Genomic DNA, 15868 nt, shown 5'->3' on the forward strand with positions numbered 1-15868 from the left:
GTTCTCACACTCTTCACTCCGAACTCAATCAAATCGACCCAGAACATCAGATGGACTTGATTTTCGAGGTGATGGTCAAGCCCAACCTAGTGACCGCAACAGCCTAAGATCATCGCTATTGGACTTTCGACGCGCGGTCCAGGTCCGATCCAAAACTTTCAAAAATTCTCCAGAACAACAAGATTTAGCGATGGATCCCAGATTTCAGAGTAACGTAGCGCTAACTAATCTACAAGTTTTGAGCCATGCAGATACAATTTAAAGTGATTGATGCGAATTTCACAAGCAATCTAGTATAGCGCTAATTACCCCAAAAACAACTACTTAAGGAAAGATTAACACAAAATTTCCAAGGTCGTTACATAAGGACTATAAATAGGCCTAATATTGATGAAAATAACCCCAAGTCCAAGGTATACTTATGGTATAACCAAAATCAGCCTCTTACGATCCAACGAAGAACTTCTGATGGGCATATTACCACGAAAGGTCGGACTTAAGCTTACTGACCATGGATCTAGGTCAAGCTGAGTTTTCGTACCAACCAGATTTTCAGATCAGCCGTGGCAGACCACACTCAATTCAACGGTCACAGAATCTCGATCAGGTCCACAAGTACAAAGACATGCCTGGGCCACCTTCCCTGATCAGAGGGTGAAATTGGGTCAGAATCCAACGGTCAGATTGCTTAAAATCGTCGCGCAAGCGACACGACTCAGATTTCATAAAAGCTTAATAAATTTCCAACCGTTCTCACACTCTTCACTCCAGACTCAATCAAATCGACCCAGAACATCACATGGACTTGATTTTTGAGGTGATGACCAAGCCCAACATGGTGACCACAACAGCCTAAGATCATCGCTATCGGACTTTCGACGTGCGGTCCAGGTCCAATCCAGAACTTCCAAAAATTCCTAAGAACAACTGGATTTAGCAATGGATCTCAGATTTCAGAGTAACATAGCGCTAACTATTCTACAAGTTTTGAGTCATGCAGATACAATTTAAAGTGATTGATGCAAATTTCACAAGCAATCGAGTATAGCGCTAATTACCCCAAAAGCTACTAAGGAAAGATTAGCACAAAATTTTCAGGGTCATTACAATTGACATTTCATCAAACAAAATCTTGAGGCTAAGATAATCCGTTTTCCATTTGTGAAGTCCGAAGACCAGTTGGCAGACATACTCAGAAAAGCAGTGTGCAGTAAAGTTTTTTACAACTCACTTGACAAGTTGGGCATCAGTGATTTATACGCAACAACTTGAGGGGGAGTATTGGCGTGAGTTGCTCCTCCAAGCAATCAAAGGAGGATATTTCAGGTGTCTATTCCTCGATCATAGGGTCAGTTGTCCATTTTTAATTAAATTAGCCAGAATGTTAGTGACTGTCGTGATGTAAGAATAGCCAAATATAGACCATAGATGTTGTTATATATTGTCAAAAACCGTGTAAAGAAATATATCAATATACATATATTTTCTGCAAACTATCAAATAGTTCGAAATTAACTCATAATATTAATGCAGTTGTGGGCCACAAACAACTTAAAATTATTAATTTTTATTTAAATGATCTTACTGTGGGTTCACGATTGTTTGATTAAAATGAACGGATCAAATCGGCCAAGGGGTGGCTCTTATAATTGATTTAGTGGAGCCCACATCGCCATTTTCAAAAGGTCCTCTCGACTTCAGCAGAAAGTTACCATCGTACGAAGGAACGACTATCATGTGGGCAATTTTCATCCTAAAAAAATACAAAAAGTGACTAAAAAAGCTACATAAATAATGGCTTCAAATATTGAGGTAGATACCTTTATTACATCGTATTAAAAGCTATTGAATTAATTTCACCCTAACCTGCCATGAGACCTTTTTTCAGTATCATTTTAAGGCATTATTCCAAATTTGAAATAAATCCAATTATCAAGTGGACTATTATACCATAAGAAACAATGGTGATTGGCTATCAGTGGGCCACAAAAATTTGGGGTCAAGTGGATATTTGTTTTTCCACTTATCTAGGATTACGTTACTTTATCAATAGATGATGGTAGACAAACACTACAGTATTTTTGGGGTAAGTTTTGGATGGGAGGACGGTCAACCACCACTGTTTCTCATGGTGTGGTCCATCTGATAATTGGATCTGCGTCAGTTTTAGGATAATGCCCTAAAATGATTTGGAAAAACGGATGGACAGCGTGGATACATGATACATACATCAAGGTGGGCCCCACGGTAAGGACTGCACCGTCTTGGGTGAGGCCGGGGTCTCACCTCTCCCTGACCATCTCTCCCGCCACGTCGGGTCACCACCACACGCAATCCGCGTCCTTTGTCGACCCACACGTGTGTTAACCTAGCACGGGTCTTACTCTCAGGAGCAGCCTTGGAAAATTCTCGTTTATGTTTACCCCAGCCCACCCTCTTTATTTTCGTCTTCCCTCGTCACCTCCTCTACAATCCTTGTCGACGAAGAAACGCTGAAGAAAGAAGGAAGCAGAGGAAAAAAAACGAAGAGGCGATGAAACACATCTTCAAGAAGCTTCATTTCGGCGGTAGCAACAGCAGCAGCCACGACCCCACTAGTCAGCCGCAGAGATCATCATCACCGTCCAATGAGATCTCTTCCCCACCCTCATGTGGGTCAGACCACCGTATGGCCTCCGCTTCTAATTCAGGCTACTCTCCAGCAAGTCCCTCCTCTCCTTCTCCTGCTGCTGCCACCACTGCTGCCTCAGTCCCTTCAGCTCCTGATCGGGCCGACTACTTCTCGTCAGAGGAGGAATTCCAAATCCAACTAGCCCTAGCCATCAGTGCTTCTTCATCTTCTTCAAATGCCGGATTCAGGGACGAAGATCCTGAAAAGGATCAGATCCTTGCCGCGACGCTTTTGAGCCTTGGACGCCACAGGGTTGATCTGGTCTGCAACGGAGAAGAAGCTGCGGAGGCACTGTCGCGGCGCTATTGGGTTAGTGTCTCACTTATGAATTGTTTCTTCAACTTTTTTTTTTTTTTTTACATCCTCCTGAATTGTATGGTTAGTGGTTGCAGACCAGTTGTGAACTAGGGTTTATGTGTAGCTCTTGTGGGCGCAGTAATCAGCAAAAAATTACAAGGGTATTTGGGTAATCCCGAGTGGGGTTGTGCACCTGCTGAGAAATTACAATTGGTGAATGGGAAATTGCAATCTTTTACAGTGAAATTGGCATTTTCCTGATTGAACAAGCTGGCAGTTGGACTCTGGAGTGTAAAAAACATTTAAAGGATGAAGGTTTGATGTATGGATGACCTGGAATTGTGGGATTCCGCCTGAGGCAGAGAATTCTTGACCCGAGATTCTGGGTCTTCACGTGTTACTTTTACCTTGGCTATGTTTGGATGCACTACTGAATTGGACTGCAACAATCAGTTAAACTAAGTGCAAATAACCCAATTGTAATTAGCTTCCACAGTGTGCAGTTTGAAGACCTCAGTTCCCTTCAAGTCGAAGTTGGATGGACCATAAATATCATTTGGAGCCTAGTCCATCAATTCCAACTCTAAAAAAGGAAATTACAATATTCTCATTTCCCCTTGGATGAATTAAATGTTTCTATCCAATTCAACAGTGCATCTAAACACAGCCTTACATATGATGAGAGAATACCACTGTGGTGTGATCCATCTTGCATGATATATCCCTGATAATTTTAATTGATACTTGTCAACTTCACTGAAAGAACAAATGTGTGTGAAAGGATTGGCAGGAACCATTCATATATATCCAGATGCATTTTCCCTAGCAGGGATGATTACAAGACCTGGCTGAGTGACTAGGCTCGGTTTCAGATGACACCTTGCCCTTGCCTAGTTGTATCCAACTTGCATGACTTCTGTGTATCAGCGGACTGGACCGGTACATCTCTGCAACAGACTCAGCCCTTCAGATCTTATGGGCCAGTTTGATCTGTTTGGTTGCAACTGATACTCCGGGTTGTCTGGTTTTGTCACCATGAATAATTTCCACACTTTCCCATGGCTTGGCCATCCACATTGGCTGGTATCGCTAGAAACAAGCTGGTTCATCTTTAAAAAGTTCTATGTATATTTAAAAAAGGAGCTTTTGGGTGAGAGAAGCTTTTTTCATGATCAAGCTAATAAGAAAGCCATACTAGTTGGATATCGGTGTTTTAATTGATCATTTGCTTCTTCCATATTTGTAAGAGATTGAATTCTACTCATTGATCATATTCATCGTGTCACCCTCCGTAATGTACCTGATGCAATTGACGAAGATTTTTCAAAATGTGGGTGATATATACTGGGGCATGGGCTAAACATCACATTGATTAGATGACCCTAGACTTTTGGTAGGTGCTCACTTAGATTGGTGCTTAACAAGTAAACATTCAATGGTCCAAAATCAATGGGCAAATGACCATTGATTGGACAATTAGTATCTATCATGGGGCCCACAATTTCAACAGTCTAGATTAAGTACATTTTTAGAAGATTACTCATGTCTAGATAGATGGGCCCTGCTTTATAGAATTTGTTGGGAATTGGGATGCATCCATATGTTTGAATTTCCTCCACTTGAAAGAATGCTAAGAATCCCATGCTTCTTTCTCTTAAATACCTATTGTAACAATCCATTGCTCAATTTTGATTACTATCTTTCCACAACATGTGAAGCTGCTACATGACTAGTTTTAGATTTTAACAAAATGGATTCCTAGTTTGTTACACTTGGTGATTAGATCATTGAATGAGACAAAATACATTTGCTGATGACTTATCTGGAATAGCGGATAATTTATTGATCTAATATTTAGTTGGTTATAGAGCCTGGGTAAAAGATGAAGGTTGGTGTCTAGTGGGTAATTAATCATAATGCTTTTACTATTTTATTGTTAAAATCTAACCCCATTGGCGAGTAAGAAGTTAGAAGGTAGATTGGGTTGATTATGTCATTGCTGAAGAGGAAGAAGTAAAAAGGTAGTGTGGAAAAATCCCTTGGGCCAGATGAGTTCTAGACCACATTGTTCCAAGATTCTAGGAGGATGTGAAATGGTGGAATTTGTTTCAGAAATCTATAAGCTAAGGAGCTTGGTGCGCCTTCTATTGCATTAGTCTGAAAGAAGGAAGTGGTAGAGTGCTTAAGAGATTGTAGGCCTATCATCGTGATTGGGGGTTTGTGCGAATGTGCCATCATCCAAACTTAGACACGTGTTGGGCATTAATCTTTGTGGGGCTTTCCTTTTTTAAAGATAGATCCTAAATTGGTCTCTCGCGGCTCATGATTTTAGGACTCCAGATATGAAGAGGAGAGATCGGGTATGGCTTGCAAGCTCTATATGGAGAAAGCTCATACGATCACATAAATTGGACGTTCCTAAAAAAGGAAGTCCTTCACTATTTGCTGTATTGGATGTGTTTTGAGTTAGATGAAGGAAATGGATGTATGTGTACCGTTTGTTGGCTTTTCACTGTTGGTTAATGGGTAACTTCAAGGTTTCTTTTGTACTTTCGGGGTTTGTAATAGGGGGACTCTCTCTCTTTGTTTCGTTGTTTGTGATGGTGGTGGAAGTGTTTAGCATATTGCTACAAAGGACACCAATGGAAGGTCTCACAAAAGGGTTTAAGGTTGAGGATTCTTCTCATTAGGTTGCTCATCTCTAGTTCATGGCAATTCTTATGTTTTGCAATGCCAGTGAGGTTGAAGTATCCAATTTGAGAAGATTATTTGGTGCCTTGAAGTGTCTTTTTGGATTTGAGAGGTTTTAAGCATGATTTTACATTCGTGGCCCTCATGATTGGATCATCCATATTTTTGGGATACAAGTGTAATGCGAGAGGCTCTCACGATGGATGGGTTGGATCTCATGTACATGTCAAGGTGAGCCCCATACATTGCCTTGTAGAATAAGCTTATTCTATAAACGTTGTAGAGGAGCCGTCCATTTCCATATCCCCATTGTAGAAAGGGAAGCATAAGTGTTGGGAAATGCACTTCTTTTCCCCCTATTGCAACCGATGACCAAGCATTTGTTGTGGATCATTGGGGCTAATGCAGGGGCATTTTCACATCGGGCTCGAGTGGGGTAGCCTGTGGGATGCAGAGACACACTTGGGGTGGGTGACCCATGTGATTTAGGGCCCACGGGGGAGATCTTGTGTTCGAGACTCCTCACCGGGGGTGATTAATGCGCGTTTCACACCGGGCTCGAGCGGGGTACTCGTGGGATGCGGGGACACACTCGGGGTGGGCGGCTCATGTGATTTGGGGCCCACGAAGGGGGTTCGGCCGAGGTCCTAACCCATGTGATGTGGGGCTTGGGCTATGAGATAAATGGATTAATTCGCCATACTTTAACAGTTCGAGCTTTTAGAGCAAGTGGTTAATTGTCCCGCATCAGAGGCCCACATACTAAGCGGCCAAATGATCGGATTTATTTATGTCATGGACTCTATGCTTTATGGGCCACCTCTGACATGCCGATTGCACGACACCAGGGTCGCCCCTTACTAATAGCGCCTCTGAGATGTTCGTATCCCTGATCCAGGTGGGATGCCAGTCGTGCATCTCCATGGGGATGGTTGCTGGGCAACCTCTTAAGACCTGGGTCTTGTACAATCAGATGGGACACGACCAATGTGCTCATGTAGCACAATATTTGCATTGGGTAAGACTGCTTTCGTTGATTGCGGGTAAAGCCTCCCTCAAGGCTGGGGGCGCCCGTTTTGACTTGCTAAGGGTTGTCCCCTTTCTAGAGGTCGGAACATATTCGAAATTAAATAACTCCATGACTTGTATGTTGTATCTCAAAATGAAGGGTATTTTTCTTGAAATGTAATTAAAGACTTGTGGTAGCATGGGATGTAACAAGAATTCAGATATAAATAAAACTCCTCATTTTCCCTTATGCATTCCTTCCACGTATGCATCCAGTAATGCTATGTGAATGATCTGTATACGCCTTGTCCTAATCAAATCAACAATGCAAACCACAAAAAAGAAACCCCCAATGATTAGATACTTCATGAAATGACTGAATATTATGAACTTCTATATTGTGCTGTAATTTCTAGCCGACAGCCGTTGGATGTTCAACTTTGTTGATTATAGTTTACCTTTGCGATTTGCATGATTTGGTTGTCCAGCTAGATCGATCAAGACTAAAATATGCTTGAATATAGTTTTAAGCCCTCTTGCTTCTACAATCTTGTGTTGGTAAGTTTCACTTTGTTCAAAGTCAGTTTTTTGGAAGCTCTAGCTTAAAGTACACTGAAATGCACACTTACCTTTCTGCAAAAAAAAGTTATACTGCATACTTCACGAAATGATTGAAGGTCATGAATTTTTTTGTTGTGTTGAATTTATTTATTTATTTTAAAGCAAAAGAGATAATATTGTTTTGTTGATTATAGCTTGCCTTTGTTATTCTCATCATCGATTGACCAGGATTACAATGTGCTTGATTATGAGGAGAAAGTGGTGGATGGTTTTTACGACATATATGGTCTCGCCTCTGACCCTGCAAGCCAAGGAAAAATGCCTTCACTTGCAGATCTCCAAACAAACCATGGGGATCTTGGCTTCGAAGTTGTTATGGTCAATCGAGCAATTGATCATGCCCTAGAAGAATTGGTACAAGTTGCACACTGTATTGCATTAGACTGCCCCGTTACCGAGATTAGTCTTTTGGTGCAAAGGATTTCTGAGCTTGTCACGGAGCATATGGGTGGCCCAGTAAAGGATGCCAATGACATGCTAGCAAGGTGGACAGAACGAAGTACCGAATTACGAACTTCTCTTCAAACAAGTGTACTGCCTATTGGGTGCTTAAATATTGGTCTATCCCGTCACCGTGCTTTGCTTTTCAAGGTTTGTTCTCTACTTGGAAAATCCACAAATCTTACTCATTTGGTCATGGCACATTTTGAAAATTTCTGTCATTTTGAGGACAATCTTATCATCTCTACTTAAAGAGTTTCAGAATCCAGTTCTTTTGTTTTTTGTTTTTTTCCTATTTAGAAAGATATTAGTATTGTCTGCACAAAAGGCAACACAACTTCCTTTGCATTAGTCGCCAATCAGTTTATGCTTTTATTTTCAATAATAATTTCGGATGCAATTATCTTAAGGACTTCCATCTCCATACAATTTCTTCAAATAGAACAATCTCATTAGTAAAAGTTCAGCTACTGCCTCTCTTTTTATTAAAGGAAAAAAAGAAGCACAGATATCATATCTTTGGTTCACATGTTATACTTTATATCAAGAATTTTTTTTGAAAAGATGCTTTATATCAGATATTCCTCTGAGTTAAGTTCATAAACCTGTATTTATATTTTGACGACAACAAGTATTTGGTCTGGTTATTCCTGTAAACATCTACAACTTCAAGCTTAAATGAGGTTGCTCCTAGATAGTTTTCGTGTATCTTCTGATAGATTCCTTGCTGCTTATGACACAATTAATGTGATAAGTTCTCAGTTTCTTTCCCATGAATGCAGGTATTAGCAGACAATGTGGGCATTTCTTGCAGGCTGGTTAAAGGAAGTCACTATACCGGCATTGATGATGATGCTGTAAACATAATAAAGTTGGAGAATGAAAGGTTCTTACATGTGATCATTATTTGTTCTTTGCGTAGCCTGTTCTCTAATTTCTTTTTATCCTTTATGATACAATCTTTAATTTCGTTTCTATCAGATAACATCTAGTGGGATAAGTAATCATGTTATTAGTTCTAGCTTCTTCAGGGCTTCATTAGAGTGATTCTTGTATCGACTGGAAAGGCTTTAGGTATAGTTGATTTCATGATAGTTCTATTGCTAAATCCTTTTGCTTTTGCAGTGGAATGTTTTTTTTTTTGGTGGAAGATCATAGTTGAAGGAGTAGCTTTTGTAACCATGTGTTACTTGAAGTGTTCATGTAGATGTACTTCTCTATCCAGGGTTAGTTCAATGCCCATTATGGATCACAAAAGGAATAGCACGATGAGGATAGATAACATAAAGAATAGCATGATGAGGCATGAAGCCATGAACTATGGTAGAAAACTCTCTGGTTCGACTTGAAAATTGTCCATGGAAACTTGACTCGGTGGAATTTCGAGTTGAGTGATGCTTCAACTTGGCTTCAATTGAGACATGGTGATGCAGGACAATTAACCACTTACTCTAAAAGCTCGAGCTGATAGAGCATGGCGAATTGATCCCTTTATCTCATAGCCCAGGCCCCACATCTCATGGGTTAGGACCTTGGCCGAACCCTCCTTGTGGACTCGAATCATATGGGTACTGCCTCACATGAGCCCCCCACCTTACACGTGTGGGGCCCGCCTCACACGAGCCACCCGCCTCACAAGGGTCGCCCACCCCGAGTGTGCCCCTGCATCCCACAGGCAACCCCACTTGAGCCTGGTGTGAAAATGCCCCTGCATTAATCACCCTCGGTGAAGAGTTTCAAACACGAGACCTCCTGCTTTGATATCAATTTGATGCAGGACAATTAACCACTTGCTCTAAAAGCTCGAACCGATAGAGCATGGCGAATTAATCCCTTTATCTCATAGCCCAGGCCCCACATCTCATGGGTTAGGACCTCGGCCGAACCCCCCTCGTGGGCCCCAAATCACATGGGTACTGCCTCATACGAGCCACCTGCCTTACACGGGTGGGGCCCGCCTCACATGAGCCACCTGCCTCACACGGGCCGCCCACCCCGAGTGTGCCCCTGCATTCCACAGGCAACCCCACTCGAGCTTGGTTTGAAAATGCCCTCGCATTACTCGGTTCTGACTCATGCGGTCGACGTGAGTAACTTGAGTCCGCTCGAGGACTACCAACTTGAGTTATTGATATGAATTAACGTTTTCTTTCCATTCATTGTTTCCCTTCTATATTCCCACTATCTACACAAAGTTCTGCCTCCTATCTCCAATATCACCATCACCATTGATGCCATGACCACTCTTGTTCTAGGGCTTTGTCATGAAAGAGGCATTGGATTTTTTCACAACCGACATCTCCATATAAACAGAGGGTTGGCTTGCAGGTAAAAATCTTGAAATTCTTGGGTTTAGATAGGGAGTGAGATTTCGAACAATTACGTGGGGTAGGATTGAGAATGCTGTGTCTAGATTACAGGGAAGAGGAATGGAGGTTTGGGCAATTTAGGTGTAGGGTTTTTTGTCTCGAGCATGTGATGCACGGCCAAAATATGGCAGATCATACTCATCTTCATGCCCAATTGCCCATTTACACATAACATACATGTAGCTCAATGCAAACCATTTTGGATCCCACTATGGATGGGGTATGTCCAAAAATTCAAGTTGATTGGATTATACAAACCATTTGAAAGACATTGTGGAGCTTGGACAATTGATTATTCGTCTTTTCTTTATTCTCCTTCTCCATCCATGCCGTGGCCATTAACCTAACATCTATGATCGTCTCATGAGTGTGATTCTTCTTCTTCTTCTTTTTTCTGTCCATCTGGTGGCCATGAACCTAACATTCATGATCGTCTCATGAGTATGATTCTTGGGTTATGCTCCATGCAGGATGTGGTCCACTGTTTGGATGGTTTGGATAGAGGTCTATCTATGCCAGTGTACTGGGAACATGTGCATGTGAATAATCTCCCATACTATGCAATGCATCGGGCAATTTCTTTTCATTCATTAAGTGATAGAAAAGTTGAGGTAAAAAGAACTGCAAGAGTCAACTTCGAGGGCCTGTTTGATAAGCGGGAATCCACAGAAAAAGAAAGGAATTAGTAGTTGTTATTTGATGATTTTTTTCTCAAGGTACTATCAATAAATGGATTCCATTTATAGTGGTATGTTTGATTTGTAAGTGGAAATTTCCAATTGAACTCCCAACGTTTATTTATTTATTTATTTTTTACTGTCAATAATGATTACATTATTGAATCTTTGGTTTTCTTTGCAAATCAAACAGGAGAAAACATCATGTTGAGAATAAACAACTTGATGCAGGACATTAAATTCAAGTATGATGTGTAAGATCTTCAGGCTTTAGATCACACTAGTTCAAAAACAATTACACAAAATTCCACGTCTCACACAAAAGTTCAAACACTCAATCAAGGGGACTCGTATGCGGATCCAGGCCTACACATACTAGGGCCGGATCAATCAAAATTATAGACCAAACAAGAATCAAAGGAGGGTAAATTCATCCACGCATGCACAGAAATAATTCCCCAATCCAAGGGGTTTACAGATTTCAATTCGGGAAACCCTAAGGTTGAAGAAAGGGCATAAAATTGAGGATTTGATTAATTTAGGGTTAGGGTTAGGGATTTGGGGTGAAAGAGGAGTGAAAGAGAGGAGAGAGACGAACCGGAGAATTACCGCATATGTGGACAGTAGTAATGGCCTAGACGCACATGCGTGTGATTCCGACCGCATGTGTGTGGGGCCCACTATTCAGAAAAAGGCCATGTTGGCCCTGGTCGGCCAGAGATGGACTCCAAAACTCCAAAATCTCAGCTCGATCCGATGCACGGTTTGTGCGTGGTGCTCTGCCGAAGTTTCAGCCTTCTTGCAGGGCCAGATTTTGAAAATCTGCTGTAGATAGAGAAACGCCTGCAAATCTTGATGGATTTGCAGATGGAATGCTTGTGGGAGAAGAGAAATATGGATGGAAGAAGGTGGGGGCGAATCGGGATAAGTGTGGCTTTGCACCACGGTAGTTAGCCCTTCGATGAAGGGAGGGCTTCGCACCCAATTGGATTTTTCCACAACTCAAGAACTCAGAGGAGTAGAAAAAAATAAAGAATTTTTATTAAACTTCAATGAATCAAAAGAACTACAAGGGGTGCCTATTTATAGGGAAAACAATATACCCCAAAACTCGTGCCATGTGCGCAACCTATTACTTGGCGATGAAGTAAACTAAAATAAAAACCAACCAAAGAAATCTAAAACGTTCATGATGTTCTAAATAATATAAATAAGCAAAACCTAAAGTATGAACTTAATCCAACTAGAGGGCCTCGATCATGAGATCCCATGATAGGCTTTACTTGACTATTAGGCCCACTTCAATGAGCCAAACTCCGTCTTCTAACTAGGAGGCCCTCCCTGGACGTTGTCATCGATCCAGATTGACGGTGGGGCCCTCCTTCTGGCGTACGCACGTAGGGGGCGGCGCGCGCGCGCGATGTCCCCATCACAACTTCTTTTACTTTGTTTTACTGCTTACCAAACATGCCCCAACTATGAAGGGGGCCAAAGTTCCAAAGGGCTTGGTTAGAATCTTCTAAATTTGGACCCATTGTTTGATGACTTATTTAGATGTACATGTATGTCAGTGCACAGAGTATGTGCATGTGAATTATCTCCGTTAGCTCCTTGACTCTGTTATGGATCATGTAAACTCTTTTCTTTCAGCATGAATAGAAAAGTTAAGCCAGAAAAAGAAAAAGTGCAACAATCCGTCAAAGTCTTGAAAGCCTTATGATCTTCCAATGTGGAAGGTTCCTTGGCTTCACTCTGGTGCCCACCATCATTGAATGATGGACCTTGTACATAATTCAGGACCTATGACTTCCTCTTCATATTTTTGAATAATTAAATTGATTGTATATTTTCTTTTGTGTTTAATTATACTGAGTAAGCCACATGAAGACTTGACTGAGTCTTTGAGCTAACCCAACTCAGCTGGACTATCGTGTTGAGTTGCATTGTCAAGTTTCAGAATCCGAACTGTGTGTAAACCTGAAAGCCTGAAAATCATTCTTGCTCCCTGCCCTTGAATCTGAATTTACTTCATAGTTGACACTAGTCTGGTAACTAATGGAAGGCTCCAAACATGAAAGAAGTTCCATGACAAAGCAAGGACAGAAGCCCAATGAAGAAAAAATCATCATCGTCATCATCTAAGACTTCACCCCACGAATTGGGGTTGGCCCAATAAAGAAAGAATGGTGCTGGTTAAAACTTTAAAATATAAATTTTGTAGCTCATTTCATTTTGCATTTTCTATGAAAAGTGTTTGCATCAAAATGCTTTTAGGTGTGTGATTTCAACAAGTTTCTAGTGCTGCAAGGAAGAATACACCCCAGGAATTTCATGCTATTTTGTTACACTTGTCCCGCTTGAGATGCATTAATTCTTGAAATTTGGAAGTGGGGGGTCAACTGAATTCTCTACGAAATCTATATTCTACCAAATCCATGTTTAGAGCAATTCGCATGAATGTCTGGCCTTTTTGTATATCCTTGTGTGAAAAATTTGAGGGCTTAAATCCAACCCAGGGTGCAAGCTTTTGCTTGGGTCACCATGGTTAACAAAGTTCCTATGGTTGATAACCTGAAGAAGAGAAACATTGCAGTCCCAAATGTGTGCATCATGTGCAGGACCGAGGAATCCATTGACCATTTGTTTCCACAGTCAGATTTCCTGTGATATGTGCGCACACTTCTTTAAGCTTTTTGAGATAAATTGAGCATTAAATGGGTCTGTTTTCCAGGTTATTACTGGCTGGATGGTTGGGCCTCTTTGCCCTGGGGCCTCCATTTGGAAAATGCTCCCATACACAGTAACATGGGGGTTTTGAAGAGAAGAAATCTTTGGAGGCAAAATGTTGCCAATTGACGTTTTCAATCATTTGATCTTGTCAATGTTATTTGGGTGGGCTATCTGTAAATATGAGTTGAGCGGGAATGTCTACAGTCTCTATTTGTAGACTAGGAGTCCTTGTTCTAAAGGAGATGGGATAGTCTTTTTGTTTTGCTTTTGGGATTCCTGGGGCAGAGTGACGAGAGGGTCATTTGCTTCTGTTGTAATTTTGTTTTCTGGCCATTTGGCCTTTTAATTCTATATGTGGCAATCTTCTTTAAAAAAATGGTAAATGGGAGAAAATCTGCTACAACCACACCTGTGGTCTGATCCACTGAGAAGGTTATGATGATTTTGCTAACAATTTGGCATCATCTTACCTGGGGAACTCTTTGCTGGCTTTTGCTTTCATACCCCACCATGGTGGAAGTATGCATGGGGACTTAGTTGTTTCCTGGTCAGTATGAACTATGCTTGCTTCCCAAATTTGTGATTGATAGTGTACTGCTCATGTTGAGACATCCAATAGCCACCATTCCTGGGTGAATATTTCTCCTAATGCATTTCTGTGCATATTGCAGTTACCCTCATAATTTATAATGTCAATTGGGTTGTACAGCAGACATTTTCAAAGAATTGTAACTGTAAATTGTTTGGAGGCATTTGGAAGTGCATCTATGTTGACCGTCTGTATGGTTCTATCACCTGGCATACAAGTTCCATGGTTAGTTAGGAATGCTCACCTGAAGATTATTGAGGCAGTCTCAAAGTTACAACCAACCTATTTTATTAACAGTAGATTCTATTTATCAGCTTGCTGTCTAGTGTAAGAGAACAGCTATAAAAGCATTCTGTTGTCACTTGTCTGCAAATTAAGGAGGTTATTGAAGCCACTGTCACTTAATATGCTATAACTCACACCATATTCTGTGTCAATTTGTATGGACACTTGTTGAAATGATACTTAAATGGGCATTTCTGTAATCACATAACATCGTCACCATCACCATCACCATCACCATATGAGCTTTATCCTAACTAATTGGGGTCGGCTACATGAATCATGTTTCACCCTATTGGGGACCATATCGCCAGGTCAGTCCATAAATCTTTTGTTACTACTTCCACCAATCTGTTTGGACCTTCCCAAGGTATTTAAAAAGGGTTACATAACGGAAGCGACTCTAGCCGTTGCGTGTTACGGGTGAGTAAAGGCGTGTTCCAAAAAATTTGGACCGTAACGATCCCGTAATGGTCCCGTAACGGTTTGCTATGATGGTGCGTAATAGCCTAGGGGTGTTACGCACACATAAGTCCCCCTTTTTGGGGGCTGTTTTGCATTTTTCCCCATTTCTCCTCCCACCTTTTGACAATTTTGCTTTCTTGGGACTTTTTTTTTTTTTGGGAGGTAATGAATTTTGTTCAAAAAGCCGCAAAGTGAGCAAAGAATATGAGGGAGCCTCATGCCTCAATTACAATCCCAAAAAAAGGGGATATCAAGATCCTTTACGTTCGGAAAAAGAGAGGCCCACTCGGAGACAAAAGCCTTAGCCAACAACACAACCGCTTCCTCCCCTCTAGAACTGTTTCGAAAACAATGCCTATTTTGCTCGAACGAAATGGTCCACATCATAGCCACAAGGACAAGGAACCAAATCAGTTTGAGATGCTTAACCGTGCATCCACCATGCCACGCCCAAAGAAGCTCGGAAGAAGACTTCGGCATGACCCATGACATATTAAAGCAGCCTAGGAAAAACGACCACACTTTAGAGGTGAAAGAACAATGAATAAAAAGGTGGTCGACTGAATCCGCCTCTTGCATGCAGGGATAACACCTATTTGGGATGATCATGCCCCCCCTTTTTAAAGATTGTCGATCGTCAAAACCTTGCTTCTACCCACTAACCAAATAAAAACCACAACCTTGGGAGGTGTGCCATAGGACAAGAAGTGGAAGGCGTAGTCCATCTGAGGGGTTAGCGCAACAGGTTGGAGCGAGAAATAAAAGAATTGGAAGTGGCCCGAACTGTTGGCCCTCCAAAGTAAGGCATTTCTCTCCCCGAGAGAAGGGATAGGGGCGTCTTTCAGGCGATCAAGGAGTAGCAGGAACTCTTCCATTTTTGAATCCGTAAGGTTTCTTCCGGAAGGGAGAGCCCAAAGACTGGAAGGGCCGCTCCACTATTAACAGTCACTCACCTTGATGTTTTTGGAACAAAAACTCAGAAAGGCTTGGGAGAGGGGGTGTTCCCACACTAAGGATCCGTCTAAAA

At 41.5% G+C, this 15868-nt stretch overlaps 1 protein-coding gene across 1 annotated transcript in view; it reads left to right on the forward strand.

The window, feature by feature from the left end:
• Positions 1 to 2410: 2410 nt before the first annotated feature.
• LOC131233164 (serine/threonine-protein kinase EDR1) overlaps positions 2411 to 15868 on the forward strand; it is a 71114-nt gene continuing 57656 nt past the window's right edge. The window contains exons 1-3 of the mRNA XM_058229775.1: positions 2411 to 2980; positions 7457 to 7879; positions 8512 to 8615. Of these exons, the coding sequence (XP_058085758.1) occupies positions 2534 to 2980; positions 7457 to 7879; positions 8512 to 8615 (974 nt within the window). The 5' untranslated portion in view covers positions 2411 to 2533. The remainder of the gene's footprint in view (positions 2981 to 7456; positions 7880 to 8511; positions 8616 to 15868) is intronic.

This window comes from Magnolia sinica, chromosome 18 (genome assembly GCF_029962835.1).
Source record: "Magnolia sinica isolate HGM2019 chromosome 18, MsV1, whole genome shotgun sequence".
Taxonomy (NCBI): domain Eukaryota; kingdom Viridiplantae; phylum Streptophyta; class Magnoliopsida; order Magnoliales; family Magnoliaceae; genus Magnolia; species Magnolia sinica.